We start from the raw sequence: 18,652 nt of genomic DNA on the forward strand, positions 1-18,652 counted from the left end.
TTTAAAATAGTTTTGTGAGCATGCATAAATTTATGAAAAGCCTAGCTGCAGAGTCACTAATAACATAATATTATATATGTGTGTAGATATATATATGTAGTATTGCATAGTGTGCAGTAATAAAAGTCAGTAATACACTGAACAATGAAGTAAGCTTTCACCACACTGGTCCCATCAGGATCACTTAAGCAACTTTTTACTCATGTCCTCTCAACATTCAATATTCAATAGCACCATATTTACATAATATAAGTATAAACTTGCAACTTTAAAAGGTGGTAAAGTTGTAGACCACTATATCCCTTTCTTGCACATTAAAGAATCTGTATTTTATTAACACAAATCCCACAAGTTCTTTCAAAAGCAAATAGATTATCCAAGAAAAAGACGGCTACCTATCTTCTAGAGAATCAAAAGAACACACTAACTAACATTACAACAGTTTTTACTTTGAGGATTTATGCATTTGAGTGGAGAGCACACTCTAGAAGCTTTATTTATTATGTCTGCAGGGTATGTTATTAAAAAATAGTTCTGTTATGATCCTTAGATTATTTCATGTAAACCAAAACCAAATACAGTTTGCAGACAGACACCAGTCTGTTCACTTTCATTACTGTGGGGTGTCTTGGGTAAAGCTGTTGAAGTATCCAAGTAGCAGTCTAGGAATGAAAAATCTATAAGCAAGCATCATCTTTCTCTGTTAATCTTCTCTCTTGTTGCCTGCACCTTTGCTTTGTCAGTTTTAAAAGGCAATAATGGTATTTTTACTATTTTAATAGTAACAGGTTTCCAACAGAGTAGTTTCTCTGTGGGTGTGCTGCTTTCAGTAAGTGTTATAAAGTCATTCTCACTGATTTCTCCACAATACTTCATCACTGACTTAACAGATGACATTTTTCGATGCTTCCCCACCAACCTCACACAAACCTATTGCTGCCATGATGCACAAGCCAAGCCATGATGCACCAGCCCAATGAAAATAAGCAGAACCTCAGCAACATTTCTACCATTACTCCGGGCTCTTCAAAAGTGCAGCTTGTTTAGCATTCTCAAAGTAATTTAGAAACAATAATACTTTGGTGGACACAACTGCAGAGAGGCAGCCAAATATTCCTATTTTATAAAATCTGGAGACACAGAAGACAATGTCAAGCTTTTCAGAAGCGTCCTCTTATTGCTCTTGTCTCAGGGAAACAATGAGCATTAAAACCTTTCAGTGCCTTACTACGGCTACAGAAGAAAGCACAAACATTACAGCATTTCTATGTATACAGGTTTTCACGTTAATAGTGCTCATTCCCATTTAACTTCACAGAGGTTTTATAAAGAAAAAGCCTCATCTGAGAGTGTACGCAACAGTACGCTAGCAAATTACCCTAATGAACTGCAAGTACAGCTGAAAGTACTCTAGTGTATGCTAACTTTTCTCAATATAATCAAAATGGTGGTTCTTTACAAAAAAGAAAAAGCTACAGTTAGATATTGATCAAAGAATAGAAGTACTCAAAAGGCAGAAGAAGGTGTGAATATTTATATATTTAAGGTTTTGACTCAAACTGACAGATATGAGAAGAACATGTTAAAATCTCCTTAAAGAAAACAAGGTATTTCTAAGCTGATAAATACTTCTGAGACAATGGAGACATAACTAGATTGAGGCAGAAAGTTTGCATACCTGTTTGTATACCTTCAATAACACACTGCTGTTCCACAGCTCCATTTTATTTTGTAATGATACTTTGTGGTTGTTGTTGTTGTGTTCTTCTATTTTTCAAGACACCTGGGGCTACAAAATGTGAACTTTTTTTTCCAGTGCAAATTATTTATGGTAACAGTTTACTAAGTTGCTTTCTGTTCATATGCATCAACTTTGCATATTTTCTATCAGAAATCTTTGTCATTCTTGACCATTGCCAAGTCTCAACTTTCTAGCTAAAGTATCAGCTAATCTTTTTGCTTGTATTGGTTCAGTTAGACAGATTTTTCTTTCCGATTTATCCAATCTAGCATGACAGGTCACTATCTATAGCGGGTTTTGTTTTGGCAGCTTTTGCTGTCTTGAAAGAATGAGTTTGTTGCCTTTAAAAGCCTGGTGTTATCATGTGGACTTCTCTTTCTGCTCTGGCCGAAGGGCACCCTCCTGTCAGGTGGAAGACAAGTTAATGGTAGAGTGCTAGAACAAAAAGCAGGATTCAGGCAAGCTCACAGAAAAGCACAAGAGAACTAAATGAAATAAAGCATACTGTTACGGACTACCTCAAGTAACTAGTCTATTTAGTCATACTAAAAAAAGTTTAGTTTTACTATGAGCTAGAGGCTAGAGGTTCCACAGGCAAAAGATTTTATTTTTTTTTAGTATTTTTTTTATGAACTCCGTGTATTGGTCAATTTAAAGTCTTCAATAAAAACATCCTCACTTGGTCTTGATTGCCTTTGCACACATTTTAGAAAATGTGGCTATTCAACAAAAATTTGATGTTGTCTTTGGTATTCATCATGGAATTAATACCAAGTAGGCATGCTACTGGGCAAACAAGGAGTAACAATATTCTCTCTTGAATTAGGAAACAGGTCACCTCAAGGTTAACATTTTTTCTGACTCACTTAATTTATGAGCTATACCAGACAGAACTCTCCCTATGTGCTCACTTCTAAGCAAGAATCCTCCCCCTCCTCCCTGTTTTAAGCTGAAATTAGGTAGAAAAGAGAAAAAACAGGAGAGGTATAAAACAGTCTAATATAAATAATTTAATAATTTAAAGTTTATATGAAGTAGATCCTCCTCTCTCTCACACTTCTATTCCATAATTAAAAATGTTTTCATTAGCCATCACAACTGTCTCTGCTATACACCAGGGACAACATCAAAAGCCTCATTTAAAGGAGATTGTCAGACTATGTTCTGCAGCTCTAAAATGTAGTACACTGTGAAAACAAACTGATTTTCCTCCAAATTCATACCATCCACCATCACCAACAAAACCCACAGATATATCTAACATAAAACCTACAGGACACACTAATGACCATCACCCCTAAAAAGAATAAGAAAACCCTTTTCCTCAATTATTAAAAAACATTGCACAGCAGAGGTTCTCTTGTCCACATGGCTTGATAAAACCACCATCATTTATACAAGCACAGAGTACTCATGCTGTCTCTGTTGACAACCAAGTTGATTCACCTGTTCTATATTGTCTAAATCCTACAATATAGCTTGTTTATACTACATAGGAAAGTGGCAGTTTACGTGTTTGATTGCACCAGCACAATGTAGCTATTCCTAGCAGAGCCGATCAAAAGCCAAGTGCTATTTTGTGAGATATTTAACCTATGCATGCATGCAAATTGTCCTAAATAGAGTTGAAAACATATTGTTACCTTACTAATGAAAAGACAATTTCAACAAAATATGTAGACGTTTCAACAGTGGTACTTATTATACCACTGTATGACAAATCATACAATCTGCATTTAGTTATTAAAATACTGTAGTAATTTTATACTGTATTTTAAAATCATTGTAATGTTTCTATGATACTAGGAAAAAGTAGGAGAAGAATATCTCATTTTTATTAACTCCAGTCACAAAAGTATTAGGGTAAAAAAAAGTATGAAGGAGAATACTCGGCACAAAAGACTTTGTCAGTAAATTACCTACTTTCTTGCAGGATATAAAATTTGAGCAGATCTTCCCATTCTGAAAATGTCAGCTTAAAATCACTTGCCTCTTTAGGTCTCTTTATAGATATATACCTGGGGGTTCTTTACTTTTCCTCTCTGGATAGGATTTATAATCTGCATCTTTTGTGGCATGTGGAAAAAAAAAGGACAGAATGTGGAGGTCTGCATCAACCTGAAATCTTTCTAGATGCCTCCATGTAGTCATGGATAACAGCACTGGGAAAATAACCCTCTTTTCATGATAAGCATCAGACTACCAATGCTGTTTCAGAATGATTATAGAAGATGCTATAGTGTAATGCCAGAATTTGCTCTGAGCAATGAAAGCATTGTTTACTCCCACCATCTACTAAGGTAGTTTCAACCATAATCCAGGATGAGAATCATCTCAACACCAAAGATTTCAGCATATGAATTTCCACTAGAGGCTAGGAGTAGTAAATGAAAGGTTAAATTAATTGTATTGGATAATAAATAAATAATTGTGCTGTCAAAATTAAATATACATAATGTGTAAGTTACCTAACAACCATCTATTATGTGGAAGACAAAAAGCTTAGTCACAGAAATGTTATCCTTACAGAATTCTGAAATACTTAAAAATGCTGCCAGGCTTCTAAGAGAATGACTGTCTAAAGGAGAATTGAAAATATGCATTGATGAGAAGCCAACAGGTGATTCTTTCCTCAGTCAGGGTCAAACCACCACACTGACATTGCTGCAGCTTAATGTCCACCCTTCGTAGAAGAAACACAGGTGCTAATAAATTCTTATGAGGCAATGTATCATCATGGAATGGTAGAAGTATTAGTCCTTCCTAGACAGTTAACATAAAAGCTTAAATTCTGCTCCAGCTCACCCAATAATCTAGTTTACTACAGAATCTGAGACGAGACATGGTCTCTCTGCTTAAAACTACTTCTCAACATGATGAAAACTAAACAGGCTTGTTTCAAGAATGAGCAGGTTCATCCTAAAAAAAATAATCTTTGAAAATAAAACTGCTAGTTTAAGGCTACATTTTCTGAAATGCTTAAGTAACACCTGATTGAGGTTGAAGCGTCTTCGAACACATTACTCTAAGTACAACACTGTGTTCCATTCTTTCAAGAACTGACATAATAGCAGTGTATATGAAAAAGTGAGGCTGTGTATCTTTGGATGTGAGGCTGAACAAAGTTCAGATACACTAATGTATCTGCTGTTCAGCTTCAGCTGTAAATAACAAAACCTAAAACTATGCTAGTTCTGTTGCATGTCACGTTGGGTTCGTTGGGGTTTTTTACATACATCATAAAAGCTTTCCAGACTTTTCTCTTGCTCAAAATATACAAATGAGCTATATTCATCCAGTGGTACAAAGATTAGCTATAAAAACTGTGTTAAACTGGATTTGGAGCCAGTTCAGATTCAGATGATCTCAATTCAGTGTATATGAAATTTGATCCACTCCAGCTATGAAAATGAAAGATGAGTGCAGTCACCTATTTTGATATTCTTAATTCTTCTATGCCTACTGCATTAGAAAAGGTAGATATAAAAAAAATCACATTTCTTTTCCGTCCTTGCCTAAAAGGTCAGCTGATCTTAATGCCAGTGAACATCACTAACTCTTCCGTTGCTTCTTGCATCTCTCTTCAACCATTCCTGAACTAAAACCATCCCAATACAAACACAAGGTCAACAGCAATGTCGCCGGCCGGATTTAACAACCATAAAAGCCAGCAGGAACATCTTTTCCTCACCCTGTGTCAGGAAAGGAGCAGCACAGTTGCTCTTCCAAGCCCCCAACTCAGCCCTGTCTGACCTGGCTCTGGGGTACCAGAGGACAACATCTATGGCTGCCGCGAGGCCCGTGCCAGGTAGGTAGGTGCTCAAGCCCCCTGTTCCCACAGGGCTGCTAAAGGTCCAGGCTGAGACAGATGGGCAGGGGCCAACCCCCATGCAGGGCACAGTTACGGGAAGGTTACACTTTGTAGCAAAGGAGAATGGAAGGGAACATATGTTGGGTGCAAGCAGCAGAAGGCACCAAGGATGGGAGAAGGATGCTGTGACCAAAGGGGAAGATCTAGCACTGTAGCTCCCAGATGACCTTCTCTACTCAGGCATACCACAAAACTTGCAGGCTGCAGGACTCTGGGTATGTAAAACTGACCCAGGTCAGGAACAGCCTTAGGAGAGAAATGCTGACTCTGTTCTCTCTGCAGAAACAGGAGAAATAGTTTAGGCCAGACAGAAGCAGTGTTGTCTGCAAGGAACCAGAACTTCGGGTGATGAACAAAGCTAACTACAGTAGGAGACTGTAGCCTGAGAAAGCTGACCGCGATTTGGATTCCATCTGCGTCACAAGATGCTGCAAATGACATGCAGACATAGGTCTCCACTTGGAAGTAGCCCCAGAAGAGTGTTCAGATTCCTTAGCTCACAATCATGTCAGGCCTACAATTTCCACTACCAGTATCTCTGCCTGCTCCTCCCTGGCCTCATGACTAGTGGGTTTTCAGTAAAACATGATCTGTGAATGCAAAGTTGATACAAAATGCTAAACCGTAGAAGTAATCCAGTTGTTGAACAGCCCTCTCCCCTCAAAGCAGTGGGAATCTGTATCCTTCAAATCTCCTGAAGGCAGCCTCTGCTACTGTGGCTCTGCACTTCGGCACGTAAGACATATATAAAGCAGATAAGGAAGAACGGTCCAAGAAGCAAGAAGGCAGCATTCACCACTGCCTTGTGCAGCTCTGCTGCAGATCCTTGAGATCCCAAGCATCCTGCTGAATGCAACAAATCAAATGCCTTTGAGAATGGTCTTAATATCAGCCCAACAAACAAATTCATGGTATTATTTCCTCCATCCAGGACACTGCCATACTGCCAGCTATCAAAGCCCTAGGACTGTAATTTTCAATGCTGCTATGACAAACAAGCACAAAATGTCCACCATTTACTTGTACCTATTTCTGTTCACTTGAAAAGTATGTAGCAAATGCTTTCAAAATGCAAGAATACTTATTAAAATAATGGCATTTAAATAATTCCTTAAAAAAAATTAATTCTGTAGCAACAATCATGATAAACTATCTAAAAGAAGCTATGAAATTACAGAGTTCCTCAAGCTTTATTTATCTTACTGTGCTGCTCTAGTTTGCTGAGAAATGTTACCCATGGTCCCTTAGAACTAATGCATTTGAAACCTATTTCAGGTTATGTTCCTAAATGGAAGCATGTTGTAGTATTCTCTGACTTTTAGAGGTAGCCCAGACCAAAACCCAGCAAGTTTTGCTCTTACATCTAAGGTTAATCTGCCAAATTCTCATTGCTGACAAATCTGACTAAAATATGACTTGCAGGTTATCACACACACAGTTTTTGAAAATTTTCAGGGTTCTTTTGTTCCAATTTTTACTTTAATTAGCTGACACGTCAATTAAATTTTGGTATTTCAACCTAGCTCTCACAAAGCAGAAAAATGTTTCAAACCTACTCCATGTCTTTTAATTATCACCTGCCATGTCTCAAGTTCAACCTCTGAAGACCTGAACACCAAACACTTTCTGTAAGATAAAAGAAACACAGTTCAGGGATAGTTTTTTGGCATGAAGTAGTTATAGATGCACAGTAATAAATTTAAATGATCAAGTGCAATACAGCACATAGTTTTACCTTCATATGAAAGGAATTATAAATTCAATCCCTGACTGGGAGGATTGTAACTAAAGAAGGCAACTACGCTAAAGGAAAATCTATGGCAGATCAGTAAACTCTACAAACCTCCAGTGTCCTATGAAGCTATGAACTATATACTTTTTTCTATCTTTTTGGACCAAGTTAAGTGAGGAAAGAAGAACATTTCTGCTGACTTTTGAGTTCATTTTTCATACTTGGCAAAGGGATTTTTCTCCTCTCAATTGTCCATGTTTTAGTCACAGTTATATAAATTTATTCTGGATTTACACCAATAGAACTAATATAAGATTTTCAGTCTTTGTTTTTTGAAAAGATAAAATGATGACAGATTCATGCAAATGACTATTAATCTCTCATAAATAATGCAAATCTTAGAGGTTTAGTACATTTTTAACATGCTTTAGAATAATCTGGATGGCATAGAATTCCTCCATTTTTGGCATGACTTGAATTGAAGATGGGCTATGAAGTAATAAACTATGTTTTATCCAATGAGAGTAGAGATTTATGCCCTTTCAAGAAACTATCTTCATCAGGGCAGTTAAGTAAATACTTGAGAACACGGATTTTAAATCTCCTGATATTTAGTTAAACTAATACATATTCACGTGGCAGTGTTCAGTTTTAAAGAAAAGCCTGGCACTTTTCATCATGAAAAACCAGCAGAACGTCTTCCTTATCTTTGTTGTAACTCTGACAAATATTTGTGTATTTTTATCTGTTTAGTTTCTCCTGAACAAACATATCTGTGCCAGCTGCTAAAATTTGTTAAGGTTAAGACTAAATTTTAAAGGCAAAAAAAAATATGCATATATATATTGGAAATGACTTCCAAAGAACTGTTACTTAAATCAAATGGCAGCACTTGGAGTGCAAATCAAGGGACAAAATGATGGCCACCACATTTTTTTCCTTTTACCTGGAAATCTCAAAATGCAATACTATTTTACCTCTAACAGCTATGTATATATATATTTTTTAATCTTTAAATTAAACAGAACTACTTTTTGCAGTAACCATAACTATGGCCCTCTACCAGCTATACAGCCCTCTGTACACAAAGGATCTTTGGTTTGCAGAAGAAATTGTTGATTTAGAGGAACAGTGTAAAGGGGAATTATAGCCACAGCATATGTGGAATCTGTGTACATTCTAAAATTTTGTTAGCATCTGGGGAAGTTAGAAAATAAATCTTTTTGCTGTATTTGAATGATAGAAGTTTGCTTTTTGCAATTATTTGAGCAAATTCAGACAGTAAGTGTTAACAATTTATCCTACTAAACTGCTGAAGTTAAACAGCAGGGCATTTATGCATCTGAAGTGGTTCCATATGCAAATATATTAAATTGCAATAACACTTTCAAAATACTATCACTTTGCATTCCCTACACAAGTCATCCAACACACGGAGTAATCACCAGTACAGCTGTGTAATTAGTAGAAGAAGGATGTCCTTTAAACACTTACTAATTGTAAATCTAAACAAGTTAAATATTAACAAACACTAGGATATGCATGTAACAGAAAGCAAACCCAGAAAGCCCAAAGCAAAATTAAAGAGCAAAAACTCCTGCAAGGCATCAATTACTTAAAGCATAGTGGAAGAGAGACTGATACAATGTAGAATGAAGAAACAATGTCTTTTTTTTTTCTTTAAGGACAATTTAGAAACAAGTGTTGGGAAAAAAAGGTTTTAATTTTCCTTTTTTCTTCTTATTTCATCAGTGAACATTGCCTTTTTCAAAGGCTCAAGAAAAGCATTTGATTGTTTTAATTAAAAAAATTGATTCTATTGAATTAAGTCAGGCAAGATACTGAATAGGTTCATTGCCACAAAGAAGCCAACTTTTCTACCTTAAGGCAGGCCTGAGGGGAGAAGTAAAGCTTTACTTTTCATTGCAAAGAGCCATTTCAAAACCATATGGCAGAGGTGCCACCTGGGAATAACTGCCTGTGCCCTACATACCTAATTATCACAAGCTCCTGCTACAGTTGCATGCACAGAGATGAGGTATGAATGACCTTCATAAGTAAAGAAAACATAAAAAGAGGAGGATAGCAAAGCTAGAAAATGAAGAGAAACGGATGGAACTGTCAACTGTAAAACTGCAAAACCCTCCCATCCAAGAACATGAATAACATGGAGAATAGTGCTTGGATTAGATGAAAAAGTTCCAGCTGCAGTCACTGAAAGACTTACTGACCTATGTTTGGGGTTGGTAAGACTTTTGCTGGGCATTATTTTAATGGAGCTTACTTTTACATAAGGCGGAGAGCTGTAATATAGTTCTCTTTCATTTTCCATTGCAGCTATTGCAATAAAACTCTGTACTGCTTTACACACATTGTAGTCTACAATATCACTATTGCACCACTTCAGAACCTCTTTTATTTCAATCCCCTCCTCACGATGGCACAGTTTTCTCTTTAAGCAAAGAACTATTACTGCCAGATGATGGATTCTGTACTCAGCATCAAAAAATAGTTGGTGAATCAAATCCAGAAGTCCTGAAAAGAAAAATTACCTCCTCAGACCATGAAAAAAATGCAGGTTCTTGGCTTTTCAATAAGCTCTGACTCCATAACTGGGATCAGTTGAACTAGTTTTTCTGATTGATTTTGGCACGTGCTGACTTGAAATGCCAAATATTACGTTGTGAGTAATCTTTTCCCCCCCAAAGCTCTGCATTTGTGGATTATGATGACTGCTGTCTTTGATCAAATGCTCAGAAAGTTTCCATGCAGAGAACCAAACTAGGAGGAAAAACAAAAGAACCTGCAGCAGCACACGACTGACAGACAAAATACAGAGAAACACACCAAAAAGGCCAAAATGGATTTTATAGGGCTATTTGTCTATGTGGATATTGCATCAGAGAAGGTCTAAATACATCATACATGTTACGGGTTTCTTAAGCTGACAAGAAGAGACGAAGGGGAAAAAAAAGAGTGGGGCCAAGAGCTAATTTTTAATCCATCGATGTTTCTGAGCAAGCAACAACAATTCAAATATTCTGGATACTTTGTTGGATCCTGGGGAATGAAGAGACAGGTTATTAGACCTATTAATTTATATTCACAAAATAGATTCCAATTACAAGTAGTTTCTGACTCTTTCTGGCCCCACAGCCATTGCAAGAACCTCTTTAATTACTTGCCTCTTTTGCAATAAAATACAATTAAGCAGTGCTAATTCTTTGACACAAGATATTTTAAGTATGGAAGAAGTTAACCAGTTGCTATAACAACATAATTTAATGAACTTGACTGGGAAGTATTACAGAATGTCCTACCGTAGCAGAACAGTTTTGAACTGCAACCCCACTTTCAAACCTATCATCTTTGTTGTAAGTTGTACCTACAATAAAATAAGAATATACTGAGTAGGAGAGTGATGAAAGAATTCATAAAACCATCAAATTGTCACAGCATTTCACACTTCAGGATGATGCATAAACATTAAGCAATTAAGACAGAGGTGGGAAGGCTACTGATTAAAATAAAGAATCTATTTGGAAACAAATTCTTCCTCTGAAAGACAGAAGTCTGGGATAATGTTATAAATTAAACTAGACAAAAGCAATACCAATCCAGTCAGTAATTGTGGGGATTTTGTAAAATAAAAACGTCACTTCTTCCTACAAGGGCAGCAACTAAATATGACATGATGTATAAATACTTCTTCAGAAATATTGCAACAGCATTAGCAGATGTCTAGAGAAAAATAAATTAAGACAGATGTCTTGAAATTTCTTTACATGATTCCAGATAATCTTCATTGTGTCCCACAAAAAGATGCCTGGTCACAGAGAGAAAGTGAAAGCTAAGAAGTTACCAAGTTAACGGAAGAGCAGTTTTAGGGAAGTATATTATGACAAGATTGTGTAACTTCAGGAGCACTTTGCTCTAGCTTATAACTAATGCAAATTATACTGTTCGCCATTTGAATTTGGTCAATCATTCAGATTAAAATTTTATTTTTAACACAATGAAAGGATGAGTAATTCAAAAGGAATTCAGCAAGGTGCTCAATTTTTACAGATACAGAAACATCGTTCTGTAAAGAATTGGTTCTATAAGTTTGAGTGCAGAAAGACAATACATGAGCTTCACAGAGCCAGAGATACTGTTTCATTCCAGCAAATAGATCTATGTTGTTTATAATAAAATACAAGTAACATATCCAAGTTTTCTTACCTTTTCATTTGAGTTACTGGATACTCAAAATTAGATTTAAAGCTAAGACAGGGTATTCATGTTTGTTTTTACCCAGAGGCTAAATAATTTCTTGAAAAGGTTCAGCTCTAATAATTAAAATTGATGGAAATCACTAGAATTTTATAACTGTATTATCTGTCACTAACTACAACCTCAAACATAACAGAAAAAAATTCTTGACTGATGTCTAATATTCACCTTCACCTTTCCTGACCTTATGACTTCTTTAGCAAGTCAAAACAACTTGTGAGTCAACCCAAAACTCACAAGTGCTTTAGAAAGCCACACACACCTACCATTTTGCCAGTATCCAATCAATCATATCTCTCCTTCCTTGAACAAACTGGCAAAACCTACCTCTGCTTCTCTGCTAGTCAGTGTTAGCAGAACACAAATACTTGCATTTGCTTCCACAAATATTTCCAAAAGAGAATTTAGCTAAATCATAAAATAAGAAACTACTCAAAACATTAAAATATTTTATTAACATTTAAGGGAAGATAAAAATATAGAAATAAACCCAAAATGTTTACTTAAGAGTCAAAATTGGTTATCTTTCATTGTATATTCAGCAACAGCTTTTTTTTTTTGCTGTTTAATTTGATTTTCAGATGCATCTCAGGGAACTTACAAGTAAAATTGTGTGTCTACTACTAAGCATATCATTCTGATTCTATGACAAAAACATGTTCAAGGTTTTGCTTTGTTCTCAAAAGATTTTAAATACTTTAAAAATAAATCTTTAAAAACAAATCTTTAAAATATCTAATTAAAATCTTAAATAAAAATTAAATATTTTAAAAAAATTTAAGCTTATTTTATTCTTAAAATGTATATGGAGTTTTAAAGATTCATATCTTAAAGTCTACGAAGTATTTCAGTATAACATACTTGAATATTTTCACATGAAAGCTCTTAGGAAGACATATTGTATGAACTCCTGCGGGTGAAAATTAGGGCACTATCACCATCTTTACCACTCCAGCATTAATACGGAAGAACAGCTGATAGAAGAAGAGTGTCAAAATTAATCATGAGACTCGTATACCATATTTAAAGAAAAGAAAATAAATGAAAAGGATCAAAGAAGTGTTTAAAAGTGTTTTGAAGAAATATATTAGGGATAAAAACAACTTATACACACAAAACAGATTTTGCTAGAAACAGATGCATATGGGACATTACATTTTACCTCCAGTGTTACTGCCATTCCACAGATGGGTAAGACAGCTACATATAATACAAACTTCTTCAATTTTTCCACACAGTACTGAAGTCTACTGGCTTAGGATTTCCAGAACTATTTAAACAAGCATTGACTACTATTTGACTTGCCTCTTAAAATATTTTCAAAGGGGGACAGAAGACCATGTGACCTGCTGTTCAGTTTGATTTTCACAGCTACTATGAAAACAATACATTCATTAGTCAAGAATGGAAAGTCACATCTCAGAGGTGAGATCTGTTAGACTGCAGGATACTATTATTGATGGTACTCCACTCCATCCCCACATACACTGAAGAATATAGTCCTTATGTATGGAAAGAATCTTTCTGCATGGGCCAGTGCTGAAAAATTGAAACTGGAGCTTTACATCTTTTTCTGAAAATAGCTAAGATGATGATTTTCATTAATGCAAGCAGAGAATAATTTAACTTCAGCACCTCTTAAACTTGACTAATTGACTGCTTAACTTTGCACTGAAAGTGTATTTTAATATAACTATGCAATCACTGTATGCAAAACATACTAATAACTTCCATAATTTATGTATTCCAAAACATTATGAAGGCTAATGAACCTTGCTGTTTTGATTTATCATGCAAGATAACCTGGTTAGACAGTTAGTCATTAAGCAGCTGCTTTCTCATAACACAAAATAGAAGCTTTCACTAATGGAGAAAATACTGTAAAATACATCTTACAGGTACATAAGGACTACTTTACTCATTCCAGAATTTTCTATAAAATTATGAAAAATTCAGAAGTGTGAAAAATTATTTGTCAAAGGTCCCCTCAGATTTTTTTCAAGGACAGGTGGAATAACTCTCATCTTCATAATGCTCTGGCATCTTCTAAATGCCTCACTGGCATTATCCAATCAACCTTCTGAGTATCTCATCTTCCACACAGAGGAGAAGGCAGAGATGTTAACTTATGTCACCAGCAAGAGCGATGTATTCTAAATCATCACAGGAACAGAAGTCTGCCATTGTAAAAAATCATGGGTCTGCACTGGTAACCGCCAAGGTTGTTACTAGATTCCAACTCAGAGAACAAGTTTATTTCCTTCTGTTGAAACTAAATGAGGATGAAGTTTCATAGGTGTCATGGAAATTTCAAGAGTCTGTAGTTAGGTTGGCATGTTCTTAGATAAAGTAATAAGCATATTTCAATCTAAACAACAAAGTTGCTTAGTCGTTAGATAAGTTTGAGAGCTTTGATGATAACTTGTAAATACACTTAGTAAAAATAAATAGATGTAGTAAACCAAATTTGCTGCAGAAGCCAAAACTAAAAAGTATTTGAAGTTTTTGCTTTGTAGATACAAAGGGCTGTAAATTTGAAGTCAGTTATTCAAGCCATACTTTACTCTTCTTTGGAATCCTGTATTAAGGGCAGGGAGGGGAGAACACATACAAATCTTAAAATTACTTGGAATCTGTGAACGTCAAAGGGCTAACTTGCTTTGATATATGTAGAAGATTACCGTGAAGTAATTTAGTATTTTATCTAATCATGTTCCAGAGCAGAGCTATGAGGGATGCCAAGTGCCTTGTCACCTTGTTCTTGTCATGAGTTCAGAGGCAAAGAGCCTCAGACCAAAGCTCTTGCCTTTCTTGGGTCTCCACACACACCCCCACAAAATGATTTCTTTACAAGGATTGTCACCAACACATCAACATGCTGCACACAGTTGCTTCAATGAAAAAATAGACTCTTCCTTCCTCTGTGTAAATTTGTATAGTGAAATAATTAGTGTTGAGGATGCTCACACAGTGTGTGTTTCAGGAGGAGTTACTTTGGACTAGCCCTAATTTGGTTTCACAGACTCAAGGTTCATGAGGAGAGTGAACTAAATGCACTCATGCATCTCAGCTTCCATTTCAGCATTTTTTATATTCCAAGACTGCTCTACAATGTGAATTAAAATAACAGAAATGGGAGATGATACGGAAGACTGACTAAAAAGTGTATTCCAGAACCAAACTAAAATACACCACACTATTTAAAAATGTTTCTCACTAAAAGAATTATCAGTGGTGTTTTTTTGGTTGGTTTGTTTTTTTACAGTCTATATGCAGTGTATCTTTACCTTTCTTCTCACTGCATTTTTAAAAGTCCATTATGAACAGCCACACTATATGCCAAGTGTCAAGTCTAATTAAGTTATAATTATTATGAGGAATTATTACCTGAATAATAACTTGTATCCCAGGAGATGAGTATCCTAAATATGCATATGTAAGAATTTGATTCTATTGCTAAATGGTGTCAGAATTCAAACAAAACAAAGCTGAAAAGTCAGATTTAGCTGCATTACAGGAAAGTGAGAAAAATGTTCACCTTTGGAAACATAATACACAGAACAATGGTGATACAGTAGGATATCTGAAATACTTGCTTTTGGCACTCCAGTAAGTTCTATATTAATTCATAAATAAGAGGGACGTTTTCAGTAAGCTCATAACACTTTCAGATTCTACAAAGTTCAGAACTGATATAGAAATTGCATGTGCTCACATACAATACAAAATACGTATTTCACTTTTTTCACAGGAAAAATAATTTAAGTAGGTACTGAGCACACTTACTTGCTTTTTTTGTTTCAGAAAGACACAAACTTTCTAATTCAGAAAAAAAGCTCCACAGAAAGGGTCAAAGAGTAATTTCAAAGAGTAATTTCATACCTACAAGAAGGCAATCTGATTTCTAGGAAACTCAAAGCATCCAGGGCAAGCGCAGTAGTGTATATTTTGGATATGCTCTATTGTAAAATAAATGAGTGCATACAGCACTGATTTAAAAATTAAGTTTATCCACTCATGGATAGAAATAATTTGGCCTAAATGTATTAGTTACTAACTTCATTCTGCAAATTAACTTAATTTGATAAGGGCCTTAATACATGCTTGCTTTCACGCATCTTTCCTTAATTTATCCCAAGTTCTTAAGATTCCTGCAGTTTTCAGTCACCCAGTTCTACCTTTGCAATGCTTAAGTATTTTTGCTGAATTTAGAACTCCTGTTTATTTCTGCAAATCAAATGGTTATTTATATGAGTCACTGTTTGCTGGTGCTTAGTCTGAGTCTTCTGCAAAAAAACAAAGTGAAATATGGCAGGGTACAGATGTCATTGTAATGGTACACTCCTCTATCTCTCCTGTCCCTTCTACCTGTTTTTAAACAAAATCAAGTTTGATTCTCAGAACTCCAGCTACATTCTAAAGTATTCCATAAAATGTTATCTTCTTCTCATAAGAATTTTGCTAGATCTCTTAAGGATTCTTCTCAAAGTGCTTTTCTAGTTTTAAAGAAAATAAATTTTCTAGTTCTAAGAATGTGTGCGACGCTTCAACCTTATGTTTAAAATGATTGGGTTTTTTATGCTAAAATTCACAAATCAATAAGCATGCCTTGGGAAACCTCTGGAAGAACTGAAGAATTGGGATCATTAGTAAACCAAGCATGTATTAGAAAACAGTTAGTGTGACCGAATTATTTTGAGTTAAATTTTGCACGTAGTTAATTTTGAAAAAAATGTGTACAAACAGAGAGAAAAGCACAGTACAAAACCAAGGTCATTATGTTTGTAGCAATCTAGGAGGGATTACTAGCCTGTAATCAAGGAGAGAAGAAACTTGTGGAGGGAGATTATATATGGCAAGGAAAAGGAGGAAAAAGAGATCAGGAAAGGACAGAACTGGGAGACTGAAAATTGTAAGACTCTTCAGAACTCCGAATAGATTAAGGAAAGATGAGCTGTATATAAGACATAAGGACCAACATAGAAACATTAGGATTGTAAGATAACTAAAATACCAATAAGCATGGTTATTAAAATATCAGTACTAAAAAAGGCAATATACATACATGCATGTATGAAAAATGGAGTACAAACCAAAACTATCAGTCTTCAAATTCTGTTTCGTATCAGATGTGAACAAAAATGACTCAATTTACATTTGGATTATATCTGTAGAGACAGAAGAATAAAATACCTTTTTTCACTATACTACTTATAAGAAACATTAATACCTAGTTTGTGTGCTGAAACTTGCTGAAGTTCATGATGATTTTACAAGGCTGAACTAGATGTTGAGAGCAAGTTTTGCTTGAATCAGTTTAGTAAATCTTGAGGAAGTGGGATCTAGGAGTTAGCACATAGGACAACTATCAGAGTTAAACACTCTGCTGCTGGTTTCCTACTCCTACCTCTCTTTTATGGTTACAGGCAAGTCATTTGTGAACATGGAATATCCCCAGCAAGTTACACCTACTTTTATAACACACATTGAAACTTCAGACTGAATATCATACCCACAGGAAGTACTTCCAAGGTTCTTTTAGAGGCTTACATAAAGAGACTCAGGTCTAACTTGTATGTACTGTTCATAAAGAAATTCTGGAATTTTTTTAACATAGGAAAGGACCACAAAAGACTCAGCAGCAATCCTTGATTGGCAGAAGTCTGATTTCACCCTGTTCTTCCATCTGTATAAGCCAAATAATTTAAAACTCCTTGCAGTATGTAAATGGCAAGCTAGCAACCATTAGAAAATACTCTCAACTAAGCAATGAAGCTGGTGAAGGGTCTGGAGCACAAGTCTTATGAGGAGCGGCTGAGGGAACTGGGGTTGTTTAGTCTGGAGAAAAGAAGGCTAAGGGGAGACCTTATCGCTCTCTACAACTACCTGAAAGGAGGTTGTAGCGAGGTGGGTGCTGGTCTCTTCTCCCAAGTAACAAGCGGACAAGAGGAAATGGCCTCAAGTTGTGCCAGGGGAGGTTTAGGCTGGATACTAGGAAAAATTTCTTCACCGAAATGGTTATCAAGCATTGGAACTGGCTGCCCAGGGAAGTGGTTGAGCCACTATCTCTGCAGGTATTTAAAAGATATGTAGCTGTGGTGCTTAGGGACATGGTTTAGTGGTGGACTTGGCAGTGTTAGGTTTACGGTTGGACTTGATGATCTTAAAGGTCTATTCCAACCTACATGTTTCTATGATGCTATTCTATTCTATAAAAACAGTGTGACTGATACTGACCTTTACAGAAAGGGGTTTTTTTTGTTTCCTTGTTGCAGGCATTCATTGATATTTACCCTTCAGCAAATCCATGACTTACTTTCTTGAAATACCATCTACCTCCTTGAAACTTGGGAAAAATTCCAAAAGTAAAACACGACATTGGAAAAATCAACAGTCAGGAAAGTCATGCTGTCTAATAAACATCAGCACTACCATCTCCCATTAGAAAGAACTGAGCAAACACTTGGGAGACAAAGAACAAGAACAACACTGGACACAGTAGTTCTAAGATCAGTCTTCCCAGCTCTGAGCACATTCTAATATAACTCTGAAGTCCAGTTGAGCCAATAATTGACACATGGGAATTATTTTTGGTTAAAATTCTGAAACAGAATCCCAGTATAGAAGGTTTAACAGAAAATAAAAATTAAATCTAACAATTTATCTGCTTGGACTGTGCTACGTTCTATCTTCTTTTCAAAGGCATTAGGAATAGGTTAAATACCCCACAAAAAGGCAAAAATTGTGAGGCACCTGAGGTGATGCTTGATGGTAAGATGCTTGATGGTTGTAAAGCTTTACAGTTTTTCTTTGGCCACAAATACCCACCTAAAGAATCTCTAAAATAAGCATTCAAGAAAAAGACACCAAATGTTGATCAAACCCTTCACAGTTGGAATTGAACAGTAAAAGGGTCTGGTTTAGTGCACTTTTACAACAGAGGGAAGGAAGTCTGATCCTCAGCAAGCCTCCCAGATGATGCAAAATAGAATTGGACAGCAAGAGCCTTGTTGCAGTACCTCAAAGTGGCCCC

The 18,652-nt window shown here is 35.8% G+C and overlaps 1 protein-coding gene across 3 annotated transcripts in view; it reads right to left on the reverse strand.

Annotated features, from left to right (window-relative positions):
- The window catches only part of CHID1 (chitinase domain containing 1), a 135,135-nt gene that overhangs the window by 17,474 nt on the left and 99,009 nt on the right, over positions 1 to 18,652 (reverse strand). The window contains exon 10 of one of the 3 annotated variants that reach the window (XM_010562569.1): positions 7,190 to 7,238. The exons of the other annotated variants lie outside the window; for them this stretch is intronic. Within the exon in view, the coding sequence (XP_010560871.1) occupies positions 7,190 to 7,238 (49 nt within the window). The remainder of the gene's footprint in view (positions 1 to 7,189; positions 7,239 to 18,652) is intronic. 3 annotated transcript variants of the gene reach the window in all.

This window comes from Haliaeetus leucocephalus, unplaced genomic scaffold, assembly GCF_000737465.1.
Source record: "Haliaeetus leucocephalus isolate CR32 unplaced genomic scaffold, Haliaeetus_leucocephalus-4.0 Scaffold161, whole genome shotgun sequence".
Taxonomy (NCBI): domain Eukaryota; kingdom Metazoa; phylum Chordata; class Aves; order Accipitriformes; family Accipitridae; genus Haliaeetus; species Haliaeetus leucocephalus.